At 38.3% G+C, this 19518-nt stretch overlaps 3 protein-coding genes across 4 annotated transcripts; 2 read left to right on the forward strand and 1 right to left on the reverse strand.

Moving 5' to 3' along the window:
- Positions 1-1730: 1730 nt before the first annotated feature.
- Positions 1731-5189, forward strand: LOC130999619 (probable glycosyltransferase At5g03795). 2 transcript variants are annotated; one of them, XM_057925206.1, is made up of 4 exons: positions 1731-2444; positions 3080-3635; positions 3984-4359; positions 5029-5189. In XM_057925206.1, exons 1-4 carry the CDS (start codon positions 2102-2104, stop codon positions 5050-5052), a joined length of 1299 nt encoding a protein of 432 aa, XP_057781189.1. In that variant the 5' UTR covers positions 1731-2101; the 3' UTR covers positions 5053-5189. The 2 variants fall into 2 exon arrangements, with proteins under 2 accessions (XP_057781189.1, XP_057781188.1); XM_057925205.1 differs by lacking the exon at positions 5029-5189 and having other exon boundaries at positions 1732-2444; positions 3984-4695.
- On the reverse strand, positions 4931-8799 carry LOC130999620 (syntaxin-132-like). Its single transcript, XM_057925208.1, has 13 exons — positions 8496-8799; positions 7536-7637; positions 7328-7384; positions 6916-6964; positions 6650-6738; positions 6487-6560; positions 6228-6270; positions 6070-6130; positions 5932-5957; positions 5771-5848; positions 5582-5662; positions 5450-5515; positions 4931-5349 (listed from the first exon to the last, which is right to left on the reverse strand). The coding sequence occupies exons 1-13, from the start codon at positions 8508-8510 to the stop codon at positions 5176-5178; spliced, it is 915 nt and encodes a 304-aa protein (XP_057781191.1). The 5' UTR covers positions 8511-8799; the 3' UTR covers positions 4931-5175.
- An 8858-nt stretch (positions 8800-17657) lies between these two features.
- Positions 17658-18516, forward strand: LOC130998518 (uncharacterized). Its single transcript, XM_057923934.1, has 2 exons — positions 17658-17749; positions 17862-18516. The coding sequence occupies exons 1-2, from the start codon at positions 17658-17660 to the stop codon at positions 18514-18516; spliced, it is 747 nt and encodes a 248-aa protein (XP_057779917.1).
- Positions 18517-19518: the final 1002 nt, after the last annotated feature.

Raw genomic sequence — 19518 nt, forward strand, 5'->3', positions numbered from 1 at the left:
ATAACTCTCATAGCACAAATGATCGATAAACTATCACCCAACTCTCAACCTCCTAGTTTATTGAGTCGATATATTTCAAGCTCGTAATCTATTGTAATCATCATTTTCCGATTCAAATTACAAATGAGAAATGCATAAAAAGTGGACAACAATTCATGCAAGAGATAAAACTAGAGCTTAAAAAGATAATAATGATAGGAACAATCAAGATATATGTTGAGCAAAACAATAAATTCATTACATAATCTTTCTATCCCAATCCCCAAATCAATGGGGATTTTAGCCTAACATGCTTACAAACAAAAATACTCAAATCAAAATAAAACATACAATAAAAAAGGAAGAAATATAAATGATAAATCTTATTTAGGTCTTGCACTCTTCAATCCTCTTCTCACACTCCTCTTTGATGCTCTTCAATTGGTAGATGGGTGCATTAATGGAGGGTATGGTTAGGTTTTGGAGGATTGGGGGTGTTGGAATTGGGTGTGTGTGTTGAATGATATGTGAAATGAAGGTGAAAGAAGTGTTTTTGACTAAAAATAGCGACTGGGGCCCACATGGGAGAAATCCAGCTTTATCTCCACGGTCACGTAGTGGTTGCGATAGGGACTCTATGCAAAAATGGGGAAGGCCCGCCGCCCAAACTGCGGTGGCTTTCTGATCGGCGAGCTTGTGAACTGCGGCCGCGGTTAGGACCACGATTTGCTGCCTCTTTGTCGCGGTTGTGGGGCCTTGGGCAGCCGGCTTTGTCGACTCCGTTCTCCTTCGTCGGAGCTCCGATTCCATCGCCGTTTGTGCTTATGGATTCTTCTCGAGGTGTACTTCAGTTTCATGTCCTCACAATCCTCCAATTGATCCTTGATTTTCTTTGAAATCAATCCAAAACTACAACAATGCATCAAATCTAAATAAAGCATGACAATGAGATACAAACAATTATTCACAAACAAATCATGGGGGAAAATGACAATAATTCATGCGAAAGTGAGGTACGAAAACCATGTTTGTCAGCACTACTTGTAATTGGACGTCAATGTGTAAATGGGTTGTTCTGCTACGTTCAAATTCCTTGTCCATAATCTTGTGTTTTATCATCTTCGATTATTTAATTTTATTATTTTAATATTATACTCCCTCCATCCTCATAAAATTTATTCAATTTGTCATTTTCGTCCGTCCTCATAAAATGTATTCAGTCTACTTTTGATAAAATTTTCACTCATAATAAAGTGGAATCCATACTCCATTCACGATACGTTCAACTATTTTATAAAACCCGTGTCATTTAAAAATGAATATTTTATAAGGACGAAGATAGTATATTATAAAAGTAAAAATTATTGTTACACAATGAACATTTATTATACTAAAATCGAATTTAAAAAAATAAATAAATAAGTATACCCTATTATTATATAATCAACCCCCAAGATTCAATTGTTAACTAGATTTTATCAAAATAAAGAGATGAAACATTTAGTAATTTTCTATATCACATTTTGTAATTTTGTTAAAACATACTCTATACATGCTTCCAAGTAATTCTACTATTTACATTACCCAAATCATTGACCAGTTTAAATGTGGTAAAAATCTGTCGAAAGATTCGAGAATCTGCCCCATCGAGCCAAGTAGTTTGAATCTATACTTCATAAGTTTCTTCTCTCTTTTTTTGTTTTCAATATTTAAATCCTGAGATCGTCAATTTGCAGTTTTATGTAAAACTCCGTCGAAAAGTTGTCAATTTCTGGACTGTTTATTTGTAATAAAACGTTAATATCAATAAGCTGCATCCAAAATTGCCATTCTTTGGGGAGTCATAACTTGGTTAATTATCCATCAAATCTAAAGTTTCTAATCTTGATTTCCTATTACAGAAGGAGTTTCACAAAATTTAGTAATTAGTCGGCAAGAAAACATTTAATTTATTTAGATATTAAAGTAAAATCGCAGGAGATATTTTTAATAAGGTATAAAGTAATTGAGAAAAGAAATCAATCATCATATTCATGTATTGTGTTTGTGTCCTCACTCATTTAATGCTCCAACTTCCAATTCTCTCACAGTTAGTTTCTGCGCATCGTCGCCACCACCACCTATGGCGGCGGCGTCTTCACTCTACGTGCTCCACAGTCTCCTCACGCGCCGCCGCGACTCGGCCCATCCAGTCCCCGCTCTCAAATCCTTCTTCTTTTACATGCCCACAACCTTAGCTCTCGCCACCTCTCTGCTCATTCTGCTCTACATCTCCTCCACTTCTAATCTCTTCTTCATTCACCCCCACCATATCCCCTTAGCCCACCCCAAAATTGGGGCTTCACTTAATTTTTCCCAATTTCCTCCTCTCAAATTTGCTGATTTTGCCGAAATTCAGACACCGGATGGAGCTATTCGAGAGGCTGAGGATCGGATTGATTTCAGACTCCAAATGGGCCTTCATGGTTAGTGTAAATTTCCAATCTTTAGCTCATGAGCTATATTTTTTAATCTTTTGCTGAATTCTTGAGTTTGCTTACTTCAAATTTTAGTTCTCGGTTGTGCAGCCGAATTGCTATATTCTTCAAACCTTTTTATATCCTCTTAATTTGGGAACATTTATAATGGAATTGGAATTGGAATTGGAAGAAAGTTTCCATTTTTCATATTGTCTGTCCTTGAGATATTATATTTCAAGAATTTCATCTGCTTATGATGACTTTAATGGAGCCAGAGTTTCATCTGCAAATATGTGGGAGACTTATTCCTGGTGTTTAATTGAGCCCTTGGCATATTTTTCATCTGTCAAGGTTTCATTGTGTGTTTAAGCTTGTAATTGTGTGCATCACTTTACAGTTTAGACAATCTTATGAAGTGATTAAGAGGAGAATTGCTAATTAGATATATTAGGTTGGAACAAAGGAAATAGTATTTTTTTTGGTTTTACTGAGGTTATGTTGTTCAAAATTCAAGAATATGAGCTGCTGCCTTGAAACTGGAATTCCTGTTGGATGGTGACAATCTAAATCCGATGCATTTAACACGAATTCCTCTGAATTTTCATGCATTTACATTTGAACTCTTAAATGATTGGTTATAGGTAATGACAAAGAGCTGTTCCATGACAGAGATGTCTTCCTTGCAAACTACAAGGAGATGAATAGAAGCTTTAAGATTTATATCTATCCACACAGGCAAGAAGATCCATTCGCTAATGTGCTCTTGCCCGTGGGTTCCGAACCTGGTGGTAACTATGCCAGTGAAAGCTACTTCAAGAAGGCTCTTTTGAGTAGCCATTTCATCACGGAGGACCCTTCTGAAGCAGATTTGTTCTTTTTACCCTTTTCTATTGCGAGGTTGAGGCACGATCCGCGTGTGGGTATTAATGGAATTCAAGACTTCATCAGAGATTATGTTTTCAACATTAGTCATGAGTATTCTTATTGGAATCATAGTGGGGGTGCCGATCATTTTTATGTTGCTTGCCACTCGATTGGTCGTTCTGCCATGGAAAAAGCTGAAGCGGTCAAGTTTAATGCCATCCAAATTGTGTGCTCGTCAAGCTACTATGTGTTTTCCTATGTTGCTCACAAAGATGCATCACTGCCACAAATTTGGCCTAGACAAGGCGATCCTCCAAATCTTACACGTGAAAGGTGTGCTGTTAGGTCTACGTTGTTTGATCTTGCTATTACTAACATAAATTTCTTTAGTCGAAATGCATTGAACTATTTGCATGTCTATAGATCTATATATGGGAATGAACTCATGAACCCGATATGTTTTATGGCCCTTTTTGAGATAGACATTGTCATACAATACAGGCATAGATTTTACTTTTGTTGGAGCTATAAAATTTCATCAACAAATAGTCTGATTTGACGAGAAACTTTAGATTAAGGATGAAGCAATTTCTTGTTTTAGCAAAAATTGATTGCATTGGATCTGCCTTACTTGATTTGCTTGAGATCTTCACATATTTATCTTAATTTGGATAATTTCAGGTCAAAATTAGCATTTTTCGCTGGATCAATAAACTCGCCAGTGCGCGAGAAGCTGCTTCAAGTGTGGCAAAATGATTCGGATATATTAGTCCACTTTGGTCGGCTCAACACGTCCTACTCAGACGAGCTTCTAGGAAGCAAATTTTGCCTTCATGTGAAAGGATTCGAGGTCAACACAGCGCGCATTGGTGATGCACTATACTACGGTTGCGTCCCTGTAATAATCGCCAATCACTATGATCTACCTTTTCAGGATATACTCAACTGGAAAAGTTTTTCAATCATTGTTGCAACGTTAGATATCCCTCTTTTGAAGAAAATCCTCAAAGCTGTAAGCGTCCAAGAGTATTCGATTCTACGAAACAATGTGTTGAAGGTAAGGAAACAATTTCAGTGGAATGTTTCTCCTGTTGATTGTGATGCTTTTTACTTGGTTATGTATGAATTATGGCTTCGGCGAAGTTCCTTAAGAGTTAAATCCTAGTTGTTTTTTTTTTTTTTTTTTGTAGATTAAGTTCCACATGCATGTAGTATAGTTGCCATTTATAGAAAGTTTTATGCTATGTATAGCTTTTCAATTTACCATTACAGTAGCTTTAAGCTGCGTCTGAATCCTATTTAAAGGAAAATCCATAATTAGGAATTTCTACTTGTAGAAAGTGTTTATGGATCGTTCGAATTTCATCAAGTTATAATTATGTTTGACCTTTCACGAGTTGACTTGATGCTCATTGATTGATGGTATGTTGGACCGTTAAGATTGTTTTCAAAATTACTAATTTCTCCCCAGATCTTCTTTGAGATTATGGTAAAAATTCTGGTTAATTAATATGTTCATTATTAATTAATACTAATAAAGATTTAGTAGTTACATAGGATTTTTAATTTCATAATAAATCATTATTGGAATTAACGAGTGCGCCCTGACATAGTTTCTTTCAAGACTGTTAAAAAGAAATTGATATGATTTTTTCTTTTTCTGAGTCTTATAAATAACTTGGTTAGCTTACAAGACCTAACAACTAAGAGTATTCTGATATGGTAGATTACAAGACGTCGTGCAGACTAAAATGCACGAAGAAAAAGAAAAATGATGGAAAGAATGTTAGAAGAAGCTAAGGCAGAAGCATTGTGCAGACTACAAAAACTGCTTTGCCTTCCTACACTGTGTAATCACTCTAGCCTAGAGCTGCTATGCACCGTTCTTGATACGAAAGGGCTTCAGCACGCTAATGAGGATGATCGCCACCACCATCAAAAAAATCAAGATTGCAATGCACGTCCATTTTCTAGAGCTCTTCTTCAAACTCTTCGCCCTCTGCAGGGCTGTATTTCCTGACTGCACGTGGTCTACAGCGCAATGAACCTGCCAAATCCCAACGATGAGGATGACATTATGTCATCTGTCGCGTTTGATGAGGAAACCTTAGCCAATAAAATGAGTATAGTGAAGTTGAGTTGGGTACCTGTGATTCTATGTTGTTAAGCATGTCCCCTTGAGCATCCACAAGTACTGCCATATCCAAGAATATCTGTACACAAGCTTCGTGTTCAAATGAGAGAGAGAGAGAGAGAGAGATAATTGGTCTATATTATACCTGATGCAAATCCATAAGCTTTTTTTCTATATCTCTAACGGCATCCTGCCGTTCTTGAATTTCTGCTAGAGTGTCCACTATCTGAAATGAGAAAATGAAGATCATTTTCCAAATTAAATTCGATGACGAAAAATGCAGCCAAGGGCCAAGAGGAGGAAAAGAAGACAAGCAGTTGAAATTAGACTATACCTGGCCTCGGCCTTGTTCACAGATTGCTTTTTGAAAGATCTGCTCACTGTCCCCGGTCTCTATTAATTTATCAATTATCTGAAATGAAATGGTTTATACTTAGTTGGAGGATATGTAAAAAAAAAATATCAAGTTTTAAACAACTAGTAAAGAACATCTACCTCATTGCTAGGTCTTGTACCCGTGACTAGGAAAACATGCGAAATAGAAAACCATTAAATGATCTGAAGAAAGAGAGAGAGAGAGTTCTGTTGTAAAAGTAACCAGAAGTGTTCACATCTCAGAACAAGTATTCTCACCTGTGAATATTCGTCTCTCAACAACTTCGCGATGCTCTTGGTGTATATTCTCCTTCAAAATCTACAGAAGTACATTTCAAGAGATATTTTAAGAAAAGAAAGTAAATTGGAAGAAATCAAACCCACTTCCATTTTTTAAGCATGCATTTACCCTATACCTGAAATTCAAGCATCCTATCTTTGAACTTCTTCTTCAAAGCCCTGTATGCAGATAATGTTGAGATGGGAATTTAAGTGTTTTATCATCAAAGAATCATCTGGTCCCATGCTTTCATTAGAGCATGTCAATGATGAAGTTCAATTTTCAACCAGCTAAATGATCAAACATTGATGGCAAAAGGCTACTTACGAATATCGTGCTAATATCAAAACATGCAAATGTAACATCAGGATATAAGAAAGAAAGTTCGATTTTACACTGTTGTCACTGTTCTTGTTCTGTCTACTCCTGATCCTTGTCCACATCCAGGCTTTTTTCTAATGGCCAAGTTCTGTTCAATAGAAAAACAAAAGAAATGTCACTCTAAGAGGAATCTGAAAATGCTTAGACTTCAATATGACATGTGGTATGTTGTCTCACATCTCTGTCAAGCTCCTCGATTTTTGATTTAATAAAACGGGCAGTTCTTCCAACTTCATCAACATCCTTCGCCATTCGATGCTTGATTGCTGCAGATCGCATAAAATGAGGTGAGAAAAACATAATTAGATAATCATGATTCAGTGAGACGGAAAATCACTTGCTGATCAACTAGCTTCAATTGCTTATTTTTGTGAATAATTTCTTGTGTTTTGTCTCCCTTGCAAAAAGATAGACAATACAGCTTTGTATCATGCGTATGATACCTTTCATATCCGAAGCCCTTGTAACAACCTTCGACTCTTCATGAGCATCCTGCAGAAAATTGAGACAGAGTTAGATGCTACCTAGAGAATCTTTTTATTTACAACTTAAGAAATTAAGTAATCACAAAATAATTCCAAAACAGAGTTACTGATGCCATAAACATTTACGAGGTGCTTAATGAAGGAAAAAAGGAGCTCCCACAAATCGGTCTTAAGTGATAAATGCCACATGTTCATCTAAAATATAGATTATCATGTAAATAATTAAATAAAAAATTGAGAATGGATTGGGAGAACAGTGCTAAATACAATTGCCAACAACGGTAACAGAAGGAATGACTCCAAACTCCAGAGAAACATATTAATTTAAGAAGGAATAGATAACTGGAGTACAAGAGACCAAATTTCATACCTGAAGATTTTTCAGCAGTGTAGAGAGTTTTTCATATGGCTCATCGATCTCTTTAACCTGGAAAATGCAGAATATGATGCAAATCGAAGCCTCGACTTGAGTAACACAAGATAAGCATTAACTCTTTGGAAAGCTTTAGGAGCCAATGAAGTAACTATTCTTGTTCATAATCGCTACAGAGACACATGTTATGCTGTGTCATATTCACCTTTTCAAAGAAGAATTTCAACCCTAATTCTCCCGATCTCTGAGGTCCTTTTTCAATGTCGTCCTGTCTCCTTGACAGACCCCGAGGGAGCGAAAGAGAATCCTGCACAAAGAGAGAGGGAGAGAAATAGCAGGTATGAGTTCTTGCTAGCAGCAAACTAATAATATTAGCAAAACCTTTGGAAAATCCTTATAAAGTTATACCCAACATCTTCAAAATTTGGGAAATTAGACAGAGTATTTGATAAACCTTATTACTTCTACAGATGCTAGAATCAAATCTGAGGATTGTACTGTGATCACTAAGCAACGCAAGCGCATAAATCTCATAGTGTCTCATAGTTTATTGAGGAGTTCCCTCACAGTGACCCCCAAATTTTGAAGACCATCACCAAAACAGGAAAAAAAGTGTGAACATATGCTTTACATCAGGGGTGAAAAGATCAATATAAATGTTATCTAACCAATTACAACCTAAGGCATCGACAGAATTCATACCAACTTTTTAAATGTTTCATTACATAAGTCACCAAAATATTGAGCTCATATGGAATGGATTGTCAAGCAAAAAAGTAGATAAAACAAAAATGAAATTCCAGATTTTAAAGCACAAAATCCCCCAGCCATCGACGTGTCAATGCTTCATGCTTCACATTCAACGTTAAGTTCTTGTGCACCAATCCAAATTCATCATCAACAACAGAGAGATTCCCGCCAAATTGAAACAGACATATAACAGACCATTGATAGCCCTCTCAAAACATAATTTCAAAACATTCTCGTTCAATTTATGGTCATGCATTTATTCCAAGGAGCAAAATATATCTGGTACAATTTATTTAGCGGTTGAAACTCCATTTGCATGCGAGAATCTCCGAAACAAAACACGAACGAAAATGATGCCGCCATATTCCTAAAACATAAAATCAAAATACAAAACAAAATTGAAGAAGAAATTTACCCAAAGATCGTTCATCTTGGAAGCTCGGGGCAGCTTCCGAGAGATGAGACTAGATTGAGGAAGAGATCTTTCCTTTGGGGAAAAGATTACCCTCTCCTCTCTCTTTCTCTCTTCCTCTTCTGCCTCTCTCTATCTCTCTTCTCTTGTCTTCTTTATATATGGAAAACTATATGCACGCAGCATCATTTAGAGAGAGACAAATAAATGGAGAGGGAGGAGAGAGAAGAGAGATTGCAGAGGGCACAAGATTTGAACGCCTCTCTCTTTCGTTACTTTGATCTGCCAAACCTCTTCACTCAATATTTTCTGCTCAACTTGTGACATCTAATCTATTTCAAATACTAATATTTTATATACTACTGTTTAACCCATCGAAATTCGGTGAGCAATTATTTTAATTGTATTTATAATAATAAATAAAAAGATTAAATAATAAATACATTTCTAACATTTATAACAAATAAATAAATAAATTTTTAACATTATATTTTCTGCAACTAGATCCTTAACGTGCACAAATTATCACAGATATGTCCTTAACTAAACGTTTACAAATAAGTTCACGTTTGGTTGGGTGTTTTTAGATATTAGAAAGGGATTCAATTAATTGAATCTATTACTTGTTGTTTGGTTTGGATAATGACTTAACCATTACCCTTACTTGAGGGTAACTCAATCACTTAATTTGTTACCCTTCAAAATAGAGGGGAAACAAAAGAAAGATGATCACTTATCAATGATTCATTTCCATTGTTAAACCAAACACTCAATAAAAGTAATGTTTATTGTTACCATTCCATTCTTTTATTTGATTTCATTCCCTTTTCATTCCTCTACTTGAACCAAACGAACACTAAGTTACTCTCAACAGTGAATGTTAGGGACCTATTTGATTTTCAATGTAAATATTAGGGGTTTGTTTTTGTTAACTAATCATTTTTTTTCTAAATTCTTAATTTATGTCTTTTAATTCAATATATATAATATTACATAAAGAAATTTGTTATATGTATTTGTATCGATTTAAATAAATACTGAAATTATACAATTTTCCTAATCAATATTTTGATTTAAATATAAAAATATAAAGAGATTAAATTGAGAATTTAGATAAATAAGAATATAAAAAATATGGGGACATTTGATAACACTTACTTTTCTATTGTTTTTAATGTTTTTGTGATGTCAATTTTATAGGAAATTGGGTGTTTGATGATTGTTTTGTTCTTAAATTACTTTATCTTGTAAATATGATACTTGCTCGTATTTTGATGAATTTTACAGAAATATTGAGTTTGAATTTGGACGAGTGGTCTTAACAAAAGTTGTAGATCATCTCGATACGAGTTCGTGGGCGTAAACGGATCGCAAATTATAGCTCGTACGAAAGAGTTATGGCCGAAACAAGGAGGTCGCGCGCAACAGCAGAATGGCGACGACCCAGACATCAACGTGTAAATTTGATTAACAAAATTATATCCCTAGGGTCAGTATTTTATTTATCTGAGTTATTTATTTATTTTATTATTTTATTTGAGCATAGTTTTTTTATTCTCCATCTTAGATTTTTTATTTTGCCTGAATATTACTTGAGAATTATTAGGATTATTTAGAGTATTTTTGTCTATCAGTATCTGTAGATACGATACTCGATCGTTATATATATGCTACAATTGCAGCGTGTTAGTTGCGGCCAGGTCTCCAGATACGATGTTTTGTTCTCGTTTTTGTGAATTTTTATCAGTGTTTTCGAGTTTTGTACTGTATTTATCCCATGTGTCTATATATAGGTCATTTTCTTGACCTATTAGAAATCTCTCTTCACCTCTATACACCTCTCTTCACCTCTTTTCATATTTTTTTAGTTTTAGATTAGAATTTATAGCTTTCATAGATTAAATTTCTTTTTTTTGCAAGATTTTAAGATTCAAGCTGTCATTCAGATTTCTTTTCGGATTTTATCTATTTCAATTATTTTTATTGCTTTCTTCTTTATTATGTTTTTGATTTATTTCCTGATTTCTAGTAAAAATTATCGGCAAAACCGTGATGTATCATAACACGCTGCCACAACATTTGAAATAATTAACAAAAGTAAAAACTATCGATAAAACAATCGATGGTGATTCTAGGGCATCCCTGCCTTCGACACGATCTATGCACACAATGTTTATAATCGTGGGGAGCTATTGTACTCACAATTCTTGACATGATATGCCCACGATTCATGCCCACAGTGTTGCCATTCGTGTGCAATAAAACATGATCGTATTTAAAAAAAAATCAGTGTAAAAAAGATTTTTAGAGGTTAAAATTCAGCTACATACCTTTTATATTAACCCATAAACATGAACGCATTTCAACTTCAACCCTTACTATTTCAAATTCTCGTGGGATTTTTGAAGACCCATTTGAGTTTTGAGATTTTACAATCTCAGATTCTTTTCTCTTATGTTTGTTACAAGGTGTAGTTAATTTTAGTTGTTGTAGGATATTAATGAGAGCAAACAACTTGTTTTACAAAAACTTGAATAAAGTAGCTTGACACAAAAGAATAAAATAAAAAATTGAATGCATGAGATTTGATTTTGATTTCAAATCTTTACCATTTAATTTATTTATTTTCTGTACTTTCAAAAAAAAATTATTTATTTTCTGTTGTTTATTTTGGACGAAAAAAAAAAGAAATGAGTTAACATCACCAACTTTATAGGGTATTTTAATATTTTATATCAAAACGGTACCGAAAACAATTTTTTTTTTATTTTTTTTTAATAAAGAGACTATATAACTTATGTATTTTATGATTTGGTATTTAAAAATTGATTCTCATATGATTTTTCGCAACCATAATGAAAGTTTGTTGCTTTCACAAACTCAGATATGTTGGATAAATTGATAGAACAATTTACCCAACAATATGTAGAAAAGCATAAATGCAGCGAAAATGTAAAGTACGCACAATGAATTAATTTTATGCTACAATGTTAATTAATTGCAGTTGTGTGTTTAGATAAAAATCCCAGATACGTGTATCCACTCAATAGAATCTATCTTATATTGAATGGAATTGATAACAAAAAAAAAATCCCTTCTAATCCTATCAACAATGTTAGCAACAACTAGACTTGTAACGAAGCTAATCTATGAATCACAAACATACAAACCTACTAACTCTAACATACGAGTATACCACTCAAGTTATGTTAGACACACGAGTCTCCCACTCAACGTGTGATTAAACTAGATGTCGAGGTAAATGTTGAAACAATAGCTTTGATCTCCTGCACTTGTGTTTCTTCGTGATTGAACTGTGCCCAATGTAGAATGCTTAACTCCTATTTATAGATACAATCTATGCTCGGTGGACAAGTCATTAGATATGGACCGGCATCTAGGTTTTACTTGGAACCAAAGTTTGTTTGTTGGTTAAATAAATGTGTCAATAAGGGAATCTACCCACCCTTATAATGTGTCTATGAAAAATACTCACCCTCTTGTAAAAGTACCGGAAATCAATATTGATGGTGATGGCTTGCTTGGTTTTTTGTGTAAAAGTTGATGGTGATCATGGCAATTGTGTAAGATGGGTAGTTAAAATTGGTACAAAATGTGAGAAAGAGACAATAAATGCCAACTCACGTCACTTTCCTGCATTATAAGGGTGGGTAGGTTTGAAAATTTTGAATAAATTAGAGAACGTTTGTGTGTTAAAAACATTAATACGAAGGCCACAAAATTCACGATTATGTGTACTATTAAGCAATTTGTTTTTGAAACAAATGACCCACGTAGCCGCCAGAAATTCCTAGCCGGCAGCAGTAGCCGCTTACATTTTTGACCGGCGGCTACTGTTCGCCGGCTACGAATTTCTAGCGGCTACTAGGGTTATTCGCTCCTTAATTATTTTTTTGTTCATAATTAACATAATTGTGAATTTGTATCCTTCGTGAATTTTTATTATAACATATGTACCGTATTTTTAGATTTCTATTTAATTTTAAATTTAATTTTTTTACAGTACAAGAAGTACACATGGATGAGAAATATGAGAGATAGTGAATCTGGCAAATGTGGATTATAGTGGGGGGGGGGGTAATAACACTCACTTTATGCATGATTTGATTGCACATAAAATAATAGACTTGCACATAAAATAATAAGAAATTATCGATTAACAATTTGGAAATTCATATATTCGGAAATGAAATAATATTCTATAGCTAAAAAGTAAAGTAGCCGCCAGAAAACTGTTTTTCGGCATCAGTAGCCGCGTGAAAAAAAAAAGAGGGCGGCTAGTGGATCGTTGAACGTTTTTCTGGCGGCTATTGGGTCTGTTAGGCAGGAAATATTGTTTTGTGTCAAAATATGTATAATTTTTTAATTTTTCGGCTTGTTATGAATGTTTCAATGTAACATACACATCCTTATTTTGTATTTGTTATTTTTTTGTTAATTTTTTAGTAAAAAAAGTACATACTGAGAAGGTGACTCTGCAAAAATTTTGGTTATACTGAGGCATTAATACTCATTTTATGCATGCATTCATTACACATGAAATAATGGATTGAATTGAATTGTACTGAATGAACAATACACTTCACGTGAACTTGTACTAAGGAATCAAGTTTAGTCCTTATAAGGCTGCATTTGTGAATGAGCAAAACACAAATTGAAATACTCAGCCTGAATTTCAGAAAAGAAATTTAAGAATAGATACCCTAAAGATTTGAGTGGTTTTGTGCGAGAGCATGCAATTTGTGTTGAATTTCAGTCTGAAAAGGTGATTCTCCTGTATTCTTCGTATAAATTATAGTTTGCATGTTTAATCGTATGTTGTTTTTAACATTGAGAGCATGTTTTACGTTATTTTAATGAATTTAGTTATTATCTGAAATTTACAAGCATTTTAGGAAGATATTAGACTTGTTTCTAATCGAATTGAATGTTTTGAACACAAAAAATGAAGTAGCCGTCAGAATCTCGTTAGCCGACGACACTAGCCGCCGACCCCACAAGGTCAGCGGCTAATGCCAACGGCTAACGAGATTCTGGCGGCTACTTCATTTTTCGTGCTTATTGTGATGTTTTTACTTTTTTAAGCGTATTTTAATACTATATTTTATGTGGTTTTACAGATGGAATTCGTGAGATACATATATGTGAGATACAACGGAGTCGTCGATGGTATATACTATGTTGGCGGGGCTACGGAGGTCCTTCCCCTCGCCAATGAAACTGTTGCGAGCTTGATATACAACATCAACAATATTATGGCGACCAATCGATTTGGAAGGGAGACGAAATGTGGCTTGACTGACGACGATGATGTACAAGGCTTGTTGGCAACTGCCGAATATCCTATGGTGTACATTGAGCACAACAACGACCCGGTCGAAGAAGCGTACATCCCTACTTTTGATTTTGCCCAGGCTTCGGGATACGGAGATAAAGTACAATCTAGTCAGTATGAGACGACGTATCATGGTCGCGAGAGCGCGCCTCCAACACAATACTTTTCATGGGATGGGCAACCGTTGGACGAATCCGCATGGAATCAAACGGAAAGCCTGAATGAAATATGCGGGAGATTCAACCAGGTGCGGACGAATGAAGCCTGTACAACCTGAAGACGAGCTGAAGAACCTGATGACGATTCTGATAAAGAAGACGAATAATACGATCCAACGAACGAGTCGGGTACAGATTCTGTCGTCTCTGAGGATTTATTAGACGATAATCTGATAGAGTTCACGGCGACCGAGCGAGCAGGTTGGATCCGACAAAGTAGAACCCGTCACGGAAATCCGACAGACTCGACCGCTGATCTATCTAATTGGATAGTTCAGTTGATTCCAGTGGATGCCACGGCTTCGCTCGTTGCTCGCGAGAGTGACCTGTCCAGAGTTGCTGATCCGGGGAAGAATTATTTTTACAACAGTAAAGAAGAATTGGTCCTTGCTGTTGGCTTGTGGAATATGAAGCAAGGGCTGAGGCAAAAGTTGGTCGCTCAGATCAGGGACACCACTATTACAAGTGCAAGTACTCTGATAAGTGCAAGTTCGATGTGCGTGCATCTTGTCACGGCAGAGGGATGTGGGGAGTGCATAAGTTTAAAGAGCATTCTTGCGAAGGGAAATTAGGGCATTTTGAAACGAATAAAGGTACACACGAATGTGGTTGCAGCTTATGTGGAAAAAAGAATACGCGATGATGGAGAGGTCATTAAGCCGAAATCTATTATGGCGGAGTTGTTACGTGTTGGTGTCAGAATCAAATATGATGTCAGCGCTGCGTGTAAGAAATCTCATCTTAGAGAAGATATACGATCGAATTGATGATTCGTTCATTCTTCTGCCAAAATATTTGTATGCCCTAAGGGACGCCTCTATTACAAGTGCAAGCATTCTGATAAGTGCAATGTTCGATGTGCGTGCATCTTGTCACGGCGGAGGGATGTGGGGAGTGCATAAGTTTAAAGAGCATTCTTGCGAAGAGGGAATTGGGCATTTTGAAACGAATAAAGGTACACACGAATGTGGTTGCAGCTTATGTGGAAAAAAGAATACGCGATGATGGAGAGGTCATTAAGCCGAAATCTATTATGGCGGAGTTGTTACGTGTTGGTGTCAGAATCAAATATGATGTCGCGCTGCGTGTAAGAAATCTCAGCTTAGAGAATATATACGGTCGAATTGATGATTCGTTCCTTCTTCTGCCAAAATATTTGTATGCCCTAAGGCAAGCGAATCCAGGCACCTTGATGGGTTTGGAAGTAGACGAAAACAACCGGTTCAAACATCTATTTGTTGCTTTTGCGGCTTCCATCTCACCTTTCTACTTTTCTCTTCGACCAGTGATTGTGGTCGACGGTACACACTTGAAGGGGAAGAACAATGGTATTTTGTTCGTCGCCGTGATAAAAGACGGAAACGAGCAAGTTTTTCTGTTGGCATTTGGTGTCGGGCCTATCGAGAATGATGAGTCATGGAAGTGGTTTCTGTCACATGTGAGACAAGCTGTCGGTCAGCCCGCCAACTTACTAGTTGTCTCTGATGCGCATGTTTCCATTGCAAATGCTGTGAAGAGCGAGTTACCAAATGCTACTCACGGTCTTTGCTGCTACCACTTGGAGAACAAAATTAAGGGTCTGCGGGCAAGCTTGTTGCTGAGCTTTTTCGCTAGGCTGCATACGGCCTACGAGCACTCAGAATTTTCACGTGCAATGTCGGCTATGGCTCAATTGAAGCCAGCGGCGTACGGGAAGTTGATGCGCGTTGGCCCTGAGAAGTGGGCACGATCACAATGTCCGGTGACCCGTTATAGTTTTCTTACATCTAATGCTACTGAGGCTTTGAATGCCCGTTTGTTGTGGGCCAGACGCCTTCCTATATGCTCCATGCTGGAGGCAATCAGGATTGATGAGGAGTAATATATGCAGAGCAGAGGAATGACCTTTATCAAGGAAACGGACATCACCAGAGGAACGGATGCCGTCAGAGAAACGGTCTTGGTCAGAGGAACGGGCCTTGTCAGAGGAACAGTCTTCACCAGAGAAATGGTTTATGTCAGAGAAATCACCAAAAGAGCGGAGAAGTCTCTCGCTTGGGGGCAAATTTACTACTATGCCCTCGACCATGCGAGACGCATGTTTTAGCATTGAATTTACTATTTTGCCCTTAGCGTGTAATCTATAAATAGCCATGAGCATGTACCCTGTAGACTTACGCTTACTTCACTTGCACTACAACAGCAACCGGATTCTAGTGCTCTCAACTTTGCTTTTCTCTCTCGTTTTTCCAAACAACACTAGGTATAATTCGAAATCCAACAATAAATCATCCGATTAAATCCATATCCGTTCGAATCTAATTCACCAGCTGGCGCCGTCTATGGGAAAATCTAGGGCTAGGACGTGAGTTTCGACCGCCTGCGCATGCAGATCCGTAATTATGACCGAATTTGCGTGCGCAGGCCCCTAATTGAGCCAATAATTCAAATACCCAAGTGAATTTGAACTGATAATCGTGGTGTTCATGTTGATCTATCTACGAATATTTAAGATCTGCGATTTTTTACATTTTTCCTTACTTCTGCATGTCGGAAAGGTGGCGAAATTAAGGATTGGGTGTTCATTTGTGATTATCTTACTGTAATCATGATATTTGCGTATGGTGATAATGTTTTCTCGCATAATTTACATTTTTCTTACGAATCTAATGTATTTCTCTAACGATCTGTTGATTGGTGCTCTGTTTTTGTGTTTTTTGGGCTTTCACGATTATTTTGCCGGATAATGCGTTCCCTCTCACGAGTTTGACTCCGAATCTATGGGAAATCTCCATCGTTCTCTCTGCTTACGTTTTAAACCGTGTCCTGGGTTTATTTCCCAGTACACGGGGGTGTTTCTCATGGGATCTTCTTATGGCTTTCGTGCCAGTGATCAGGGCATTCTATATTCCGTGTTTCTCTCATAACGAACGGTCTGATCTGTTTCTCTTTCTCGAAATATTTTCTCACATTTTTTCTGTGTAGGTACTATGGGTTCTTCGGATGCTCACCGCACTCTTGAGAAGGAGTTTGACAACGTTATCCTTAGCTCCGCTGCTCATACCACTGAGGTTCCTACCTCGCTGTTTAACGGTCTGCAAGCTAGCACCGTCTTCACCGCGCCGTCGAGTTTTCACGCCGTCTCCGCTACCCCGCTGACGAGTCAGAATGTTAACACCGAGAAATCTGCTCTGGTGACCCCGGGTTCCGACATGCCAAGCTTGGTCCCCACATCTGGTGGTGTACCGCTGAACTTCGTATTGATAGAGCAGATGATGGCTCTGCTCAACTACGCTGCTGTGCGATAGGCGATGGGGACTCCCCTGTTGTCCACCGTTCCCGCTACAACTCCCCCAATAGGTATGATCAACCCACAGGGCACTGAAGCCCCGCCTCCCACTGCTCTGGAGGTGAACGATCCACTCGTCAACAAGCAGGCTATGCTGCCTAAAGAAACACCAAAGGGCCCCGCTGAGAGGGAACTGGAGAGAAGGCCAGAGGAGAGCCGAGTCCAGCTCAATAGCATCGTCAGAAGGGAGAGGGGTCGATGAATCTGACAGCCACTCTATCACTCCTATGTTTGAGGAGGAAAGACCAAGGGAGACCGCAAAAATGAAGAATCAAGTGTCACAGCTGAAACATCAACTCAGAAATCTGGAGGACAGTTTGAGGGAGAAATCTCAGAGGAATGACAGGGTACAGAGGTCAGAGAGATCGCACCGGTCAGAGAAGTCGCACCGGTCAGAGAAGTCGCTTCAAACCCGAAAGGCCAGAGGGACGAGACTAGGAGTACTCCTCTGAGAGGCAAGACCACAGGGTCCACAAGCGCCACGCTCATGACTCACCAAAGGACAGAAGGGAGCATGGAAGGAACAAGGACGATAAGCGGGCCAGAACGTCGAAGGTCCCCACTACTGTCAGCCGGAGCCCCTTTTCCGCGGACATTTTAGCGGATACTCTGTCAAGGAGTTACAAACCTATCTCTTTGGATTACGATGGTACCACCGACGCAGAGGTACACCTCAACCGGTTTGAGGGATTGGTTACTCTCCACATGTACTCGGAGGGCATCAAATGCCGAATATTTTCCACCACATTAACTGGACCTGCCCAGCTGTGGTTTGGGACACTCGCCCCAAATACTATTCACTCTTTTGAGGATTTACAGACGCGTTTCTTAAGGCAGTTCGCGAGCTCGCGGAGGGTTGGGAAGTCAGCTCTTTCTTTGATGGACATAAAGCAAGATCAAAATGAAACATTACGGGAGTATACTGCCAGGTTCAACCTCGCTGCTCTGGAAGTGTCAGAGGCGGAGTCACAGATTAAAAATTGTGCTTATGTTAGAGGGTTAAAACCGGGACTCTTCTTTGATGAGTTACAAATCAGACCGGCAAGGGATTTTGACGATATCATGGCTAGACTGCCGGGATATTTGCAGTTGGAGGATGCCAGGATGGACACGAAAAGCTGAAAATGACAAGCATAAGGCCAAGAGGACCGAGGAAGCACCAGAGCGGAACAACGGGCACCAAGACCGGGCGCCCTTCAGAGGATTGCCTCCAAGGGTACCTCCTCCCCAAGCAGAGGGACCACCGCGCCAATAGCGCACTGTGAATGAGGTCAACCGTTTTGACGAGTATACCCCATTGAACAAACTGCAAGAAGAGATCTTTCACCTTATCAAAAATCAGCCATTCTTTAGAGCGCCGGGGACTTACAAGGGATGGGCAGCCACAGTAGGGCCCTAATAATAAATTGTGTGAGTACCACAATTCTTATGGACACTTCACTAAGCACTATGGACACCTTAAGCATCAACTGGAGCTCTTGGTACGCCAGGGGAATCTGGATCAGTTCATAGCCCGGGGGAATGAGGGCCAGGGTCCGAGGCCAGAGTAGAGAAATGAGCCCCGACAGGACCAGGGGAATAACCGGGACCGAAGGCCAGAGGAAAATTGGGATAACCGTAGAGGAGGAGCAGAGGGTTGGGTACCTCCCTTCCCGTACCGAAGAGAAGTACACATGATCTTTGGGGAAAATGGGACACCCACATCCAACAGGGCCAAGAAACAGATTGTACGAGCAGCGAAATCAGGGTATTATTCCAAGCAAGTGATGGAGATTACGGGCGCGGCGGAGGAACCGGTCATCAAGCTTCGGGGCAGAGGACCTGAGAACGCTTATGTATCCGCATGACGATGCGCTGGTTATCACGGCAGACATAGCCGGTTACATTGTTCATCGCATCTTCGTAGACTCGGGCAGTGCAGTGAATATTTTATATCTAGAGTGCCTCTAGAACATGGGAGTCGAAGCCCACATTGAACCAACAAATGCCCCATTATTCGGGTTTGGGGGAGAAATGGTCATGCCAATAGGTTTTGTGGAGTTGTTGTTAAGTCTTGGCAATGCGGATGCCAGCAAGACCAGGGTAATACAATTCCTGGTAGTGGACATGCCGAAACCATCCTAC

Source organism: Salvia miltiorrhiza, chromosome 8 (assembly GCF_028751815.1).
Source record: "Salvia miltiorrhiza cultivar Shanhuang (shh) chromosome 8, IMPLAD_Smil_shh, whole genome shotgun sequence".
NCBI classification, from domain to species: Eukaryota; Viridiplantae; Streptophyta; class Magnoliopsida; order Lamiales; family Lamiaceae; genus Salvia; species Salvia miltiorrhiza.

Excerpts from the sequence above, each read along its gene's own strand:
- LOC130999619 (XM_057925205.1), top strand. The coding sequence starts at position 2,102 with ATGGCGGCGGCGTCTTCACTCTACGTGCTCCACAGTCTCCTCACGCGC. Across the intron at positions 2,445-3,079 it reads ACTCCAAATGGGCCTTCATG|GTAATGACAAAGAGCTGTTC; the intron begins GTTAGTGTAAAT and ends GATTGGTTATAG. Across the intron at positions 3,636-3,983 it reads CCAAATCTTACACGTGAAAG|GTCAAAATTAGCATTTTTCG; the intron begins GTGTGCTGTTAG and ends GGATAATTTCAG.
- LOC130999620 (XM_057925208.1), bottom strand. Across the intron at positions 6,561-6,649 it reads TCGAGGAGCTTGACAGAGAT|AACTTGGCCATTAGAAAAAA; the intron begins GTGAGACAACAT and ends TCTATTGAACAG. Across the intron at positions 6,271-6,486 it reads ACAAGAACAGTGACAACAGT|GGCTTTGAAGAAGAAGTTCA; the intron begins GTAAAATCGAAC and ends ATCTGCATACAG.
- LOC130998518 (XM_057923934.1), top strand. The coding sequence starts at position 17,658 with ATGAAGAATCAAGTGTCACAGCTGAAACATCAACTCAGAAATCTGGAG. Across the intron at positions 17,750-17,861 it reads AGGAATGACAGGGTACAGAG|GGTCCACAAGCGCCACGCTC; the intron begins GTCAGAGAGATC and ends GCAAGACCACAG.